The sequence below is a fragment of the Rutilus rutilus genome (genome assembly GCF_951802725.1).
Source record: "Rutilus rutilus genome assembly, chromosome: 19".
In the NCBI taxonomy this organism is placed as follows: domain Eukaryota; kingdom Metazoa; phylum Chordata; class Actinopteri; order Cypriniformes; family Leuciscidae; genus Rutilus; species Rutilus rutilus.
Genome location: NC_140232.1, coordinates 30305706 through 30321946, shown reverse-complemented (window position 1 = coordinate 30321946; position 16241 = coordinate 30305706). Strand labels below are relative to the sequence as shown.

General features: G+C 37.7%; 1 protein-coding gene across 3 annotated transcripts in view; it reads right to left on the bottom strand.

Moving 5' to 3' along the window:
- Positions 1–6266: 6266 nt before the first annotated feature.
- slc6a8 (solute carrier family 6 member 8) overlaps positions 6267–16241 on the bottom strand; it is a 33558-nt gene continuing 23583 nt past the window's right edge. For 2 of the 3 annotated variants that reach the window (XM_084390084.1, XM_084390086.1), the window contains exons 8-13: positions 10024–10136; positions 9625–9762; positions 8442–8544; positions 8192–8292; positions 7884–8054; positions 6422–6691 (exon numbers count right to left, since the gene is read on the bottom strand). In XM_084390084.1, the coding sequence (XP_084246210.1) occupies positions 6551–6691; positions 7884–8054; positions 8192–8292; positions 8442–8544; positions 9625–9762; positions 10024–10136 (767 nt within the window). In that variant the 3' untranslated portion in view covers positions 6422–6550. Of the gene's footprint in view, positions 6401–6421; positions 6692–7883; positions 8055–8191; positions 8293–8441; positions 8545–9624; positions 9763–10023; positions 10137–16241 lie in introns of those variants that run through there. The other variant, XM_084390085.1, reaches the window with a different exon arrangement.

Below are 16241 nucleotides of genomic sequence, written 5' to 3'. Positions count from 1 at the left end.
TCTTACCTGGCCAAAAAGTCAGGGATTTAAATATAACATACTAGAAACATAATCACTACAATAATGATCCAGTCATTGACTTACTAAGCATATGTTTGGCACAACAGTTTTTCTAACCATAATTGATGGAGTGTGTAGCTTTTCATTTCTTAAACAATCATGTAGAAAGATCCATAATGGCCATATTCCAGGATGACAATGCCAAGATTCTTCCTGCTCAAATTGTGAAAGAACGGTTGTGAGGGAGCATGAAGAATCATTTTCACAGATGATTTGGCACCTCTGAGTCCAGACCTTAAACTCATTGAAAGTCTTTGGGATGTGCTGGAGGAGTCTTTACAAAGCAAGAATCCAGCACTCTGTAAATACAAGATTTGACCAAAAATGTATGTACCTCTTGATGGAAATAACATTTATTTTCATCTAGATGCATCAATATTTGGTCAAAACCTTGTATTGACAATGTAAGAGTCCAGCACTCTGCAAAGTCTCCTCCAGCACATCCCAAAGACTTTATTCAGAGTTTTGGTAATACAAATATTTTCTTGTTTGCAAATCAATAAGTAGCTGCGTTTCCATTACCCTTCAAATTGCGCCCAAATGGAAAATGCGCCCAATGGAAACACGTCAATTTCGCACAAACTCCCATATATCGCAAAAACGTTTTTCCGCTCGCATGAGGTGGTTTGTCAGGCAATTCGTATAAGGAATAGTTCGCAAAACTGCAATGGAAACAGTTTATTCGCATTCACAGGTCACCTGCCGTACGTAAAAGTCACATGATCATTCTTTAAAGATATGTTTGGACAGAAGACGAGTTCTTCATTAAACTCAAAAGACAAAAGTATTACGGGAATACTGGACTCTAAACAACAAAGAAATGCCACAATTGATCAAGACCTCGGAGCACCTTGGATAACACACCTACGTCTCCTTTGATTAAATGGAAAGACTTATCGCGAGAGAAAAAAAAAATTGTTTGTCTCATAACATCAGTTAATGGAAACGCCGCCATTTTGTGTGAGTTTTTTTATCGACATTTAGAAAATATCGCAAAAGTTTTGCGCAAATCTGTAATGGAAATGCGGCTACTGTCTGTTTAATCTTCCTTTGTCTAGTGCTGGCTACTTAACAATTTAATAATTTACAATGATGTCAGATTAAGTTGACACACACACACACGTGTATTTTGAGCAGTAGCATTAATCATTCAGTATTAATCAACCATTCCTGGCCACATGTCAATGTCCAATGGTCCACTGGTTCCATGGTAAGTTGTAAGCAACACCCTTAAGTCTAACTACCTTTAATTTAATAGTTGTTTATTTGTCTCCTGTTTTCCAGTTTCCTCTATTAAATCCAGTCATGCTTCAGGATGTTTTGCTCCTCAGCTCTGCTGAAGGAGTGTGTTCCTTCGGGAAAGTGACGTCAAAGCAAACCCTCTATGGGGACAAATGAAATCAGTTTGGATTTTGTCATCAATCGTCTTTCAAAGTGTGCAATTACAGACTGAACCTTTTTAAACCTTGCATGTCTATCAGATTTCGTTTAGATCAGATTTGTTTCTCAGATGCGTTCTGTTATGTAATTAATTGTGCTTAATTACTGCGTCAAGAATGACGGCACAACCCACTTTAAATACCTTGTGATGTACCATAGTGAGCTAATGTCCATGCAAACTGCTTCAAGCTGTGTAATCCATCGTTGTTTTTGAGTGTAAACAGCGAGTCATTTTCATCATCATGGTTAACCTGCTCGTGTAAACGTGTTTAAGCGAGTGGGAGCTGATTTGAGCGTTTGTGCTCCAGGACTGAACGGCCAACTGTTTCAGGCTCTGGGCAGAAATAGAGCAAAGGAGCTCAGCTAAACATAGTCAACAAACTTCTGCCAGCCGCAGCCCGGCTTAATATGGCAGCTGCGCTCTCCTGACAAACAGGCATTTGTCTTTAAAACCAGTCTGAACCGCATGAGAATCATGCCTGGCCCTCCTGCCCGCTCCGGTGAACAGGCCCGACACAGACAACAACTGCGTCGCCAGGAAAAAATGATGTGATCATCTCGTGGACAGTAAACCTGACAAAGATCTTCACTCATTTATATAAAAGCTGCACTAATGGTGATCAAAGCCACTGTAAATGTGTATGGCTGTATGGCTATTTAACCCTGTAATAGTGAGAAAAATCTCATTTTATCAAAGGAAATGTTTTTGTTTCATGTTTTCTGCCGAGAATCATATTTGATACATCGGGCTTTAATGGCAGTGGCCCAAACTGAGCAGAAATAAGCAGTTTGTTGCGGTTTCTAATATTTAGCCCAAGTAAGATGAACTTCTGATAGCTTGTCATGTAAATCAATGACATCTCAATGTAACAGTACTTGCATAAAAAAAAACAGTTGTCACTCTATATCTCAAACTAAATTATATTTAAATGCTTGGTTTTATGATCAATACAATGCAATGCAGATTATATCATACAATACAATGACGATTGACAGATGAACAAATAAATGTTCATTAAAAGCCTGATCGTATTTGATACATTTTAAGATGAAAATGATGTAAACTTAAGTTGCTTCAGTCCCAGTATGTGTTCATGTTGAAATATTACTAACAATATAAATGTTATTATGTGGTTTTGATGCTCTTTAATATGGTGGAACATCAGAGGGAAAGATACCGAAATATATCATTTAATGTAATCGCCCAATCAGTGTTTCAATTGCGGAAACACTTTGAAAGGCTTGTAAACAACATCACCTGACGTCACCTTTACCTCAGAAAAACATAATTATGTGTACACACACACACACAGAACAACCCACGTCTGTAAATGAGACAACGACAAGAAAGCACATTTTTCATGGAGTTAGTTTATTGCCTTTTGTTGCTTTGATTTGGGCAGGTGGAACGGCACAAGATCACAGTGTGGAGCATGAAGCCCTTCTTACATGAGAGGGATCCTGTTTGACAGATGGGACACTAACATACACAGTACAGTTACCTTAGCTTTACTATTGTTAGATTTAAAAACGGACTACCATGGTTACATCACAGTGTGTTACAAAGCACAAGAATGAAAGACGTCAATGAGCGTATCACCAGATCAACTGTGAAGTTTCAAGACAGTATCGTCACCCAAAGCTTTGGATTGTTCTCTCGAGGACCGCTTCGTCGTTCGGCTCTCCTCAGAGACGCTCTGCGTCTGTGACCGTCTTTGGAATCAGAGGCTAAAGCGAGTTAATAAACGAATGTGTTCGTTCATCTGTGATTCTACTGTGCCATTCACCATTCCCTTTAAGGACTTCACTCTCGACAAACGGCACCATTCAGCAAACCTTCAGTGCAAAGATACTGTCGAGATCATTTGGCAGAGCACACAAAATGACAAAAAATGTTCGTTTTGTTAACATGTATTTTTCTAGATAAACATTTATACTTAATCACTATTTAATAACTGATCCACTGACCAACCCAAGCTCTTATTTGGATGGAAAGAAAGAAATGGTTTTCTGATGCCAAAAATTGGTGCTTGACTTGACTTTGATTCCTTGTTTGCAGTTTTTGGACTAAAATCGGACTAAACGGTTAAAGAGTAAGGCCTTTGGTAAACCAGTAGCTCCTAATGTGAACCGCAGACGAGGTCTAACTCGGTCCTCAGACATCTGAGGGGCACTTAGATCATTTCATTCTCACTACACACAGTCATAAAGGCATTTTCAACTCTATGGGAATCAATGGATGCGCCGCTAAAATGGGCAGGGCTAAATATTGTATTACCCATTTAAAGGGTAAATAAACTGGTGGATGCTCAAATTTTCCACAAACCCACAGAACGCATGTGTTTCAAGTGGGAGAAGAAATAAGCAGAACGACCAACTAAATGGCTTCTCAAATTGAAAACCAAATGGAGCTGGGTGGTCGGCAGAAAATACTGGAGTTTTACACACACAATCTAACACATTTAACAACTGCAGCACTTGATATTTCAAATAAAATCAGATTCATGTGCTATCTGTCTCATATGCCTCCCTGCAACTGCATTTCAGTAAGAATTCCCACTCCCTGTTATCATCTTTATCAAAAGTACATACGGCATCAAACGTTAAAATATAACACACAAGATATCATTTATATTTATATGCATATAAGCAAAATAATAGCCTTCACAAAATAAATCTCTGATTTATTTTACAGTATGTAAATCACCAAAAAAAAAAAAAAAAAAAAAAAATTGCTTTCTAACACGATTAAAAAGTGCTAGCAGATTATTTTACAACAATGTGCAAATGTATTCTGAAGCCTTACATTATGTAGTCTAATTTGTACATTCTGATTACATCTATAACGCCACAATGATTTAGTGTTCGAGTCGATTCTCCCACAGGGCAGAATTCCCACAGGTCGGAATGAGGCCGGTTTGTCTTGGTATAATCTTGGCTATTTGTCCATGGGTTCTCAACTTAAGACAAATAAAGGCAAAGTTTGGCAACTATGTGTCTATAGTTCACCTGCTGTCACAGGCATTACAGCAGAACGACGGAGATCAAGCGTTCTGCACCTGACATTGGCAAAAAAAAAAACCTTGGTGGTTCTAGGTCAGGGAAGTCCAATCCTGCTCCTGGAGGGCCACTGTCCTGCAGAGTTTAGCTCCAGCCCCAATTAAACACACCTGAACCATATGATCAAGGTCTTACTAGGCATTCTAGAAACTTCCAGGTAGGTGTGTTGAGGCAGGCTAGAGCTAAACTCTGCAGGACAATGGCCCTCCAGGACTGAGTTTGGACACCCCTGTTCTAGGTGGAAACCATTTGACTATGTTATTTTAAATTGTCCTTTTCAATTCTCTGACAACCTGCATTCAAACTAGGGCTGTGCAATTAATCGAATTCATGATAAAATCGCGATGTGAGCATGTGCAATTTCTAGGGCGGCCCCCTAATAGTCGACTAAATGTTAGTCGACCAGAAGAGGAGCAGTTGACCACAATTTTATCAGTCGGTAAAAACTTTGAAGTCACGGGACAGGTCTGTGCGGGACAGATGGCTAACAAAGGGCCATGCAGTAATTGCAGAATGTTGGGCAGGAAATCTAAACGTTCTCCTATCATCCATCAACCTCAAATGTGGCTTATTATCATTCGAAACGTGTAATTAGTAGCAACTTTACATAACTAAAATGAGCAAGACCTGTCAAACTATCATTGCGGCAAAACAGAGTAGGGGCCATTCAAACAAATTGAAAAATTTTAAAGTTAAAAAAGGCATATGCAAATGTATGGTGCTCGCAAAGTATGTGTGTAAGAAACTATCGTCAAAAAATAGTTTTGTTTTGTCCATATTGCACAGCCCTAAGTTCAAACTGTGGAATATTTCATTGTTAGTTGAAGCTACAGGAATCTTTACGATAATGTGAAACTTTATTTTAAATGTCTCCATTAAGATTTGAAAATCATAAAATATCATAGAACATATTAATACTGGCACTCAAAATGTAGAACTGAAACTAAAATCAAAAGTCGTCATGAAACATTGTTTGCAACCGATTTGAAATCAGTAATGTGATGTTATTGGTTGCGTTATAAAAAAAAATGTTGAATAACGATTCAATCCTAAACAAAATGCAACGTTTGGTTCACAAGCACCTTAAGGAAGTGCCACTTTTCTTCATTTGAAAGCCTGCCTGTGTCTAATAAAAACTCTCTCGATGTTTCCAAGCGTGAAGCGCGTCAGGCTCGCAGTACACTTCAACTCGACTATGAAGATGTTGTTTTTTTTTATGGCAACCGAAAGCATCTCCTGACAAACTTGAAGAGAGATGGAAAGTGGCACATACAGTAAACGCTGTAATATCATGCACCAGGTATTGAGGTCACCTGTCTCAGATGAAGACACGTTGAGAAAGCGACAGAAATTATTTTGCATCGTTTGGCAACCACCAACTTATTGACATGAAATCTGCAAAGACACATTTAATTTGATGGTTAGATCTGTATCCATTTTTGCTGATCCGTTAAAACTCAACATCGTTTATTAAAGCATAGTTGAATTTGAGAAAGTGAATTACTATTTATCACAATTGTTCTGGATGTCATTATGGGCCAATTTAAGTCAAGGTTGCATTTGTAAAAAAAAATAATTCTCGCTCAGATTTGATACTCGTGTGTCAATGCGAAGAGACCTTTATCATGTTCAGGAAAGTTGCCTGTGGGAATTCTGCCACTCTATCAAATGAAGCTACACTATACTGTACCCTACCTCCAAAGACACGCTGATTTCGTCCTGCAAGTCTTGATATCTCCACTGAAAATTGCACATCTTTTTTTTCTTTTTAATCGTGAATAGACTGCAGTTTGAACTGGTGGAAGAGGAAGAACATCTGGTAATGTGCATGCTAGAGGATCTGTAGTTTGAAACAAATGTAACCATCAATATCCATCAGCTGTTTTAAGACTGTAAGATGATGCAGAATTCCATAAAATGTCAAATAAATACTGAGGATTTCTTCAACCAGCTTGCCTTAGGAGGGTTGTCGTATTATTTCCCTTTTGATCTACATAACACTCTCAAAAATGATCACCTTGTTCTCCTCCGTTCCAGGAGACAGAGAGGTCAGGCTTTTAATGTCAGTGTCAGGGGCCATGTATTCGAGGTGATGGCCTCCCCACACTGGTTTGGTCAGACTTTCCCAACGCTGCGTGAAAAACAGAGGAGACAACCACAAATAAGCTTAGCTGTGACAATTGCAATGAATGACCATCAAATGAAGCTTTATGTCAATTTAGACATTTAGAGTGTCAGCAGGTGTTCCCTCACTATCCTACATTATTTTCTAAGGGGTGTCACAGCGAACATGGTAACGCATGCAAATGATGGGTTATTTATTTATAAATCAGGCCCTGACAGACGTTTAACAAAAGCAAAGTCATTTGCGTTCTTTGTAAGGTTTTTCTTTTTCGTAATTGAAATAAAGCGTCGGAATTTTAGGTAATGCTAAAAAACATACAACAAAGCTTAACAAATGAAATATCACTCATTAGTGAAACGATTCATAGAAAATGTTCACCAAATATACAGTTGTTTATGGAAGCTTGTTTCTGCCATGGAATAATTTTTATGTCACAATTTTTTTTTTAGCTCACAATTGCGAGTTTACATCACATAATTGTAAGAAAAAAAGTCAAGCTTCCATAGTTGTTTTCTGTAAAGCTGCGACGTGTATTGTGAAAAGCGCTACACAAATAAATGTGAATTAAATTGTTCTATTGAATTCTGCAGATTTAAATGGACATTTCCTGTGTGTTGTGATGCACTTTGAAAAATAGGAATATGATTGTTTTTAGTCCAAGCGAGACGAGCAGAGAGAACTATTGCATAAATATACCTCTGGCCAGTGTGTCATTCATGCAGTTTGCTAAACCCCAAAATAATCTTTCTTGATGAATCACATCTACTTGACATCCCTATTATTTTCCTGTGCTAGTTTTCCCACAACATACATGCCACAACCCTCAGCTGCCTTCTGTGTGTTTGGAAGCAAACACTGAGGGGGTGAAGCATTGTGGTATATCTGCAGAGGAATGACAACCATTAGCCTAGTTACTATAAATACACGCGTCGTTTTCTCATGAGTAATTCTGATGCTTTTCAGTGAGGTAACTGACCCACAGTCCAAGTCCAATGGCACCCAACGGCTAAATTACACTGCAGATTTTGGACTGTTTGCACTAACTGCTGTTGCTTTATGTGTTTATGGGGTTGATAGTGTTATGAATGGATCACTTAAGCAAACAAAACTACTCTTTCGACGCCCTCCGCAACTCTTATTGTATTATAGCTAGTGAGAGCAGCGGTTTGAAGAGTGAAATGTTTGCAACGGTGCACACCTCTCTGAATGTTCCCTTGGATCCAGCGAGTTTGTACACGAGGCTAACGGGGATACAGAGCATGGAGGAGAGAGCCATACACCATCCGATCACCTCTCCCCACCACGGGTACACGTACACATTGTTGTAGGTCAGAGGTTTGTAGTTCAGCAGGTGAAATAGGAAGATACCCTGAAGACATAGAGAACAACGGCATCCGTCTGATTAAATTATACAGGCATTAACATGCATTATCTATCATTTTAATGGCTGACAGACTCAACCTTTTTTAAAGGCATGAACAGGTGGGAGTATTTTCCAGCACTCACCATGCAAACACATGGAGTTATAAAGGACCAGCACCACTTTATCCACGGGAATGGCCGGTAACCGATCATACGGGCAATATCGTCCATGAACCTGTCAGCACCTGCACACAGTGGCATGAAGTCAGCACTCTTTTGGGCGTATGCAGGATTAGAATAGTGTTTGTGTCAGCACAGGGTCCTACATGCTATTTGTATCTCTTAATGCCTGCAGTACTCATGATGAACCGATGAGACATGAAGCGATTCTTACCATAAACCCACGCGACAACCACGCATTCCCAGAATGCTTGCCACAGTAGAGTCATTCCACTGGCTGAGTAGTAGTCAAAAAGCTGGAAGACGTACATCCCTCCCTGCAAACGCAAATGTATGGAGAAATCATAAATTGGTATTAAAATGGACCCTATTTGACTTTCAGGATGAATCTTTGATAAATAAAAATAACAGCATTCATTGGAATATAAATATTTTGCAACAATGTAAATGTCATCGATTTAATGTATAATCTCTGTATAAAAGTTTCTTTAAAAAAAATCTCATTTACAGTATATATATAACCTGACATAAAAATTTGTAACGTAATCAAAACCTGACTTCCATTTGTTATTTTCTAGAAATTAACATTAAATAAACATCAAAACAGACAACTTTGATCAAATTATATTTTATGCAGCAAATCATTTTCCATAATGGTTATGGGTAAATGGGGTAGTTTAAAATAGTTTCTGATTATTATTATAGTTTTTATTATTATTTCCTGTAAATTATTTTCCCAAATTCAAAAAGTAACATTAACCAATTATACCACAGTTCACTTTTCACAATCCAATCAAATCCCTAGTTCCACCCTATATTATTCCCCATTCAATATTTTAGTTTTACCCTGAAATGGCAACATTATCAATGTCTAAATCAATCTGCAGCAGTCAGGTGGTACAGCGGTCACGTGGTACAATTAAGAGCTCTCAGAAAAATCCCAGCTTACAAGTTGTAATTGCAAGTTCTACAAGGATGTGAACGCTTTTTACAATTTGGAATCTCATAATTACGGTAATTACGATCTTAAGTCACAAAATGTAAGTTAAATGCATCGTGAATGTTGTTTCAAGCTGTCTTTACACAATATTTTGTATCTGAATCAATCTCACAAATGCTTCTTGTCAGGTCGTTATTTTCAGTGAGATTCTTTGAAGCTTTCCTGTGTAAACATTTGAGTGATTGTGAGCTTTATGAGTCACATCACTCCCACATACAGTAACAATTTCTCATGGAAGATCAGCTCTAATATTCAGCGAAAGGGCTTGGGATAAACCATTATATTCTTATCTGACTAATGGGGGGTATAACACTACTGACTGTGAGAGAATAAGATGCTGATATTCTCACACCTGACACTAACGCTTATGAAGGGGTGTTTCATTAAGGGGACTAACCTGTGTAACCATGGAGAGATCTATAATGAAGCATAATAAACAGCAGATCGCCACAGCGATTTCGCGCTGATAGCGCATGTAATACTTTCCAGGGAAAAGATCAAGAATGCCAGTTACGAAACCCTCCACACCAACAAACTGTGAAAAACAAGATGTGTTATTAATGGATTTGCTTTCAAATATTTTCAGTTGTGTAGTGATATACAGTATGAATCAAAAACACACAAGGGTGATTCTATGCTAACTGGAAAAAATGACCTCCAACAACTCAATAATAGTTCAATTCAATAATACCACATTTGGCACTCTAGACTCACGTCGGTTTTATTTTAGTACATTTAGTTTTATATATATATACACAACACACATCATCTTTTAGCTGTTTCCATGTGAACTGACCTGACTGTCCAGTCCCAGCAGTAGCAGCATGATGAAGAACAGTGCAGCCCACACCGGAGCCACGGGCATCATTGAAATGGCTTTAGGGTATGCTATGAACGCCAAACCAGGGCCTGCGGGGAGAAGAGAAACATGAGAGACGCGTCACCACGGGCTACAGGTCGCCCGCAACTCAGACACACATACACACGTACAGCACCAACGGAACAGAGAGAGACAGAACTGAATAAAAGAGAAAGAGAGAGTATGAGAGATAGAAGCACCTGGATGAGGTGAAACGAAGTGATAGCTTGTGGAAAAAAGGGGACGGAGGGATTTAGTTCGTTCCTATTTTGTATTGTTTTTTTACTGCTCCTCTATATTGAAGGCAGGTTTCAATTAGCCATTTAGTTGTTATTAATGTCTAGCATTTGTGCATTTCAGTCTGAACCGTAATGTAGTGTAGGCAATGTCTCATTAGAGGGCCTGTAAGTGCATGTTAACATCGAGGGCGTCTAAATCTATCAGCGTCAACAGTCATCGGCTACAATACTGGTAAGTATCACAGCACACTGTTAGTTCACGGTCAGACAAATATAAAAAGCTGGGTAAATACAAATTTTAGTCTTGCGTTTGTCATCTGAAACATCTGTGTGTCCTAAAATATAAAAGGGACACAAAAATGAATAAATGTTAATGTAAACTAAACTGAGCTGGCAATCAAATGACATGGATTTCTGCATTTCCGTCTACAATTACTGTTTAACTATTAACTATTTTAATCATAACAGAAGCAAAACTAAATACTGTACTTAAAGGGGTCATATAGTATACTTTTTATCATTTATTTAATTCCACTGATACTGCTTGTAAAAATATCTGTTTTTTTTTTTTTTTTTGTGCTGGTTTTGCCTATAGGACTTCTATGTTCCCTCTTTGCATGTAAAAAGAGATGCAAAGTTTCCAATATGGCTTTAAGCTGCTCCATCCATCAAAAACAGCCTCTTTGCAAAGCCTGAATTACATAGTGACAGATTTATAAAACATTTTGACTGTCAGAAATTACCAGTCATCAGTCGCTGTTATACAAAACAAGAACAGCACATGGTTTAACATATTTTCTGTACATTTTACTCTAGTTAGCTCTTCAGGTGTTAAGGAATGATATCATACTTTGCCATGTTATAAGCGTCATTGATGTGTCAGTTGTGTTGAGTTCAGAAAGAGTTATTTTTACAGCCTAGTTTTAATAGATTCTGGACTGGATTCTGACAGTTTTCATATATAATCAAACTGATTTGTCAAAAGATCATGCAAAATTGAATTTCTCATTATATGACCCCTTTAAGAAACTGTAGAGGTGGGAAATTCTTGCATTGCCAGCGATATATTGCCAACGACACACTGTTTTTACATGACTTTACAACAAATATGCCTGTCATGATAAGGAATTCTGTGCGGACAATTTTGAAGGAGCTATATGTAAGAATTTTCATGTATTAATCGCTTTTTGTATTGTCATTTGCTAAAGCTTGTAACGACACTTAAAAAACGAGACCTTCCCCGACCTCCTAGGTTGTCTATGAAATTTTTATGTAAAGGACTTGGGGCGGTTTTGCGGGGAAGATCCAAAGGATGTGACGTTTATGTGAGCTCCCGAGAGCCTCTCTTCCGTTCATGAATGCTTATACAATGTTCAGGATAATACCTAAAGAACCATTCTGTATTGTAATTTCAATGTGTCACACAAAGAAAGGGGATTCATGCAAACTAGAGTCTCACATAGCCAGATCTACAGGGCTTGACAATAAGGACTGCCCGGTGTCAGCGTGAAAGACGCTCAGGACAGTTGGTGGAATTGTAACTTGCTCGATCGCCAGTGCTGCGTTGTCACGAAAGTTTATCATTTGAACATGTTTGAAGTCAGGTCAATTTAAACATTCACGCGATTTTTAACCATTCAGATTCAAGTGAAAGAGAACTTTGGCACACTGTTTTCAGTGTGTGCACACAGAGAGCCGAGTCTCACAGCTCTCAGTGTGCGCGCGCACAGAAAACAGCTCGCGAGTACTGAATCAAGCTCTCTTTTGCGTCTACTCGCACTTGAACGGAAAAATACACACAACAAAGTGTCAAAATGGCCATCTTGGGAATATGCACGTAAACACTATCGGTTATGTCTTACTTGAACGTAAACAGATAATGCATGTGTAACAGTATATTGGATCCATGCATTTGGTCTTAAAGTGACAGCAGCCTAATAATCCTGCTGCCGTCTTTTTAAATAAAATCAAACAAAAGACGAAGAGAAAATCACTCAGTGCTCTTGACTGAATAACTTTTGTAGCTTTAACAAGGATTAATCTATTAATCCTTGTTAAATTAAGCGATTTTTAATCTATATTTAATTTATAATTTCTTTACTGTCTATAGTAAAGTGAAGACTATGCAGTGTTATTTTATGTTTGATTATTCAGTTTCTATAATCTACTGACCTGAAAACATTAAAGCACTGTTTTTTTTTTTTTATATTTGTATAAATAAAACACTTTTGAGCTGTTGCTTGTAATAAACAGTATAATAAAATAATACTGAATACACACTTGCCTTCAGAAATGTTTTAACTTTATATTAGTTAGGCTAGTATTTTTTGCTGGGGTATTGAAATATGAAGCACAAATATTTCAACGGTATCTACAATTTTGGTGACTTAATTATTAGAATAAAATGTTACATGGGTCAAAACAACAAAAGCAAAACTTTTTATTTATTTTAATTTTGGCCCAACCAGGCCGGTAGAAAAAATCGTTAGCGTCTATATAGTCTGAAGTCTCAAAATATACTTTGTAATTTTAATTACCAGTTTTAACTGGACTAACCTGTTAAACTACTAACTGGTCAATCTTTACCAGTTTTACAACACATGTGCTCCAAATGCTCGCAACACAACCAAATTTCTTATTTCATTGCTGTAAACATGTTATATACCTGTGTGTGAGAGTCTCAACTTTAAAACTTGCCTTCTCATCTTTGGACCCTGCATTACCTAACATTTCTTATGAAACTTTTTTAGACATAACATGACGAAATGTGTGCAATGTAACTTAAGATTAATATCTTCATTTCTCTATCTTTTTTTATTTTGTATTTATTAAATTTTTTCAGCCATTGTTAACTCCACTTTTCTCTTTTGTATTCTGAAGACATTGAACATATTGTTAATACATTCTGTATATTGTATACAAAAGTATATGTCATAAACATGTCATCTCTGTATGTTTTGCACAAAAAAAAGAAAGAAATTTTAAAATAAATATATATAAGCACGTCCCAGCCGGGTTCATCACTTATTGGGGTCCCCTGGAAACATTTCCGTTGTGGTCTGTGGTATTTGTAGCGCGTTTCTGTATTTGGTTGTGTTGTGAGTATTTGAAGCACACATGTGTTTTTTCTATTTGCATGTGTTTTCTTCAGTCGCAGCGCGTTGAGCTCTCTCGGCCACCGTATACCTCATCTTTCGACGTGATGCCGATGAATTGCAGAGCTTGTGCAAACATATCCACATCACTGTGATCAGTTGCTTTCTTAACTGCTGCTTTCTCACCGCTGTCATTTTGTTGAGTGTTTATTTTGTTATTGAGGAAAGCGCACAGCACACATTTACATATTCATTTAAACGTCGCTCTCAGCAGTGTGGAAGGAGTTGGGATGTTCATTAACAGTATATCGCTGCAAAGGTATTTCCAAATTTGACTACTAATCGATGAGCGAAAAAAAATAAAATTGCAGTGAGTATATAGGGGCCTTGAATCACATTCAGTATCTTCTCACTTGTAGGTGTGTACGAGTGCGAGCACAAGCAATAGTTGCTGGCTGCAGTTCAATTAACGGCCACCGGTGTCGCTAATAACAAGGGTTTCTGAATTCTACATATAGCCCATTTAATTGTCATTCAAATAATTGCGATTCTGTTGTGTTCATGTCACTTACAGTGTAAGCCTAATATGTTATTGTTTTACTATGAATTATATATAATACAATAATAATATTATAATAAAATAGGCCTATATAATAATAATAATATAATATAATATAGTCTGATTAAACCCACAAACCCTCATTTAGCATGAGGGATGACCTTTGACTATCTTTGTTTACTTAACAGTGTTTTTTTTTTTTTTTATTCTTTGACAAAATGTGATGCACTATGATCTCAATTAACTTTGATTAGATGGAATAACCATGATTAATCGATAATTGCGGCAAGCCTAACAACAAATCTTCCTTTTTTTAATTTGATGGCTGATAAATGAAACCACGATACAGGGAAATTTTATGGAAATACAAGGTGAAGAGCCAGAAGAAGGATGTGTCTTATTCTAACATCAAGTGACTGTTCTATGAGATTCAACACTGAACTGCACTGAAGTTTTTGTGCTGACAAAAGTTTGGAGAATGTTAGTGCTAGACATTAGCATGTTTCTATTGTGTTGGGGTTAAAACAGACTTGAGTTTACAGCTTTTCCACACTTTGGCTTTGTCTCTCAAGATGGATGACCCTAATTGTGAAATGGCGCTAGGCTACGCTGTGCATGTCGGGCCTGCCTGGTGTCGGCAGACGCTCGTAGGTGCTGACTTTAGGGCTGGGCTGTAGTAGTGGTGTAAATGCTAACATTAGATATCAGAGGTTTACCTGCGTTGGCAGACTGCTCCAGGACCCCTCTTGAAATCGAGATGTGCACATCTCAAGAGGCAAAGTTCCTGGTTAAATAATCCTTAAATTAATACTTAAATAAAGCCAAAATATAGATATAGAGATATAAATGAATATATATGAATCACAAGATATATAGATATATATATATATATACGGGACTGAAGACAATCAAGGAAAACTAGTCAAAGCATCAAATTTATGACGGGGAATCTGGTTCGCTTTCTAACTGTAACTGTCATCCGATTGTGTGCTGCAGGAAAATGAAAAATAAGAAAAAGCCACAAACAATGTGTCAATGGTTTCCTTCTCAAAGTTGTCTGGAAGTACAGCACATCACAACCCACTCGGACATCACAACACAAACCCACTGACACAAAAAGGCTCATTTAGACCTTAGGATCTGTTTCTAAACATCATACTGACACAGACAACACACTAGAAGACAAGGACCAACACACACGCAGATGAGATTTCACACACTCTCACTCATTCTGACAGACACACATTCAAAACATGTCTGTGTGTGTGCATATGTGCGTTCTGGATGTATTCTTAAAGGGGTCATATCATATTTTTTTTCCCTCGTTTATAATGTTTTTGTTCTGGAAACATCATATTTCAGAATTATTTTCATCTTTTTTTTTTTTATCAGTGGTAATAGTTTGGGTTTTATGATTCCTGAAATTCAAGGATTCTAAAATGACAATTTACAGCTGAAATTGTATTTGTCGCAAAAATGTATAACTTTGCAACATTAAGGGCCAGATTTACCAAACAGGGCAAATTAGCGTGAGAGCGCAATTCCATAAAAGTGCCGATGGGAGAGGAGAGTTCTGCACGTGATCTACTGACGACGCGCAAAGTAAAGAACGCAGACGCAGCCGGATCATTTCCATAATGACCAACGCAATCTACAAAGAGCAGCGCAAATTAGCATCTGGTTTAAGACATGCTTTTTTTGGGTGGTAAACCTTTACCTTAGTAAATCACCTTGCATGATTCATTCAAATACTCTCTCCACCCATACATTTTGCGTCTGAAAGGGAAACTCCTAAAAATGCATAAGGTCAGCCACAAAAATAACTGTGTCCTTGCAAATTTTTCACTGCGTTTCTTTAGTAAATCCAGACAGTAGTTTTTTAACGCCAAAAGAGGATTTGCGTCGCAGACGAAACACAACGAACGCTCTCATGTTATCTTGCATTTGGATGCCTGGTGTTTATAAATGCAAAAGTGTGAGACACTTCCGGGAGGGAATTAAACCAAATCATTTTGATGACAGACTCTGGCTCAGGCATTTCACAATGACCAAACCAACATTTGAGATGCTGCGCAATGAAACTGATCCTCTGGTTAGTCCAGTTATGCAATCACATCCTCTGTTGAGCAAAGTCACGTACGTTTTTTGTTGCGCATTGAGAGAACGTTTTCAAACTAGTTTATGCGCATGTCTTCTTATTGGATGAAAAATGTTCCACCTCAATTGAGCATTTTTAGAATTGATGTGCATCTTAGCGTTTCC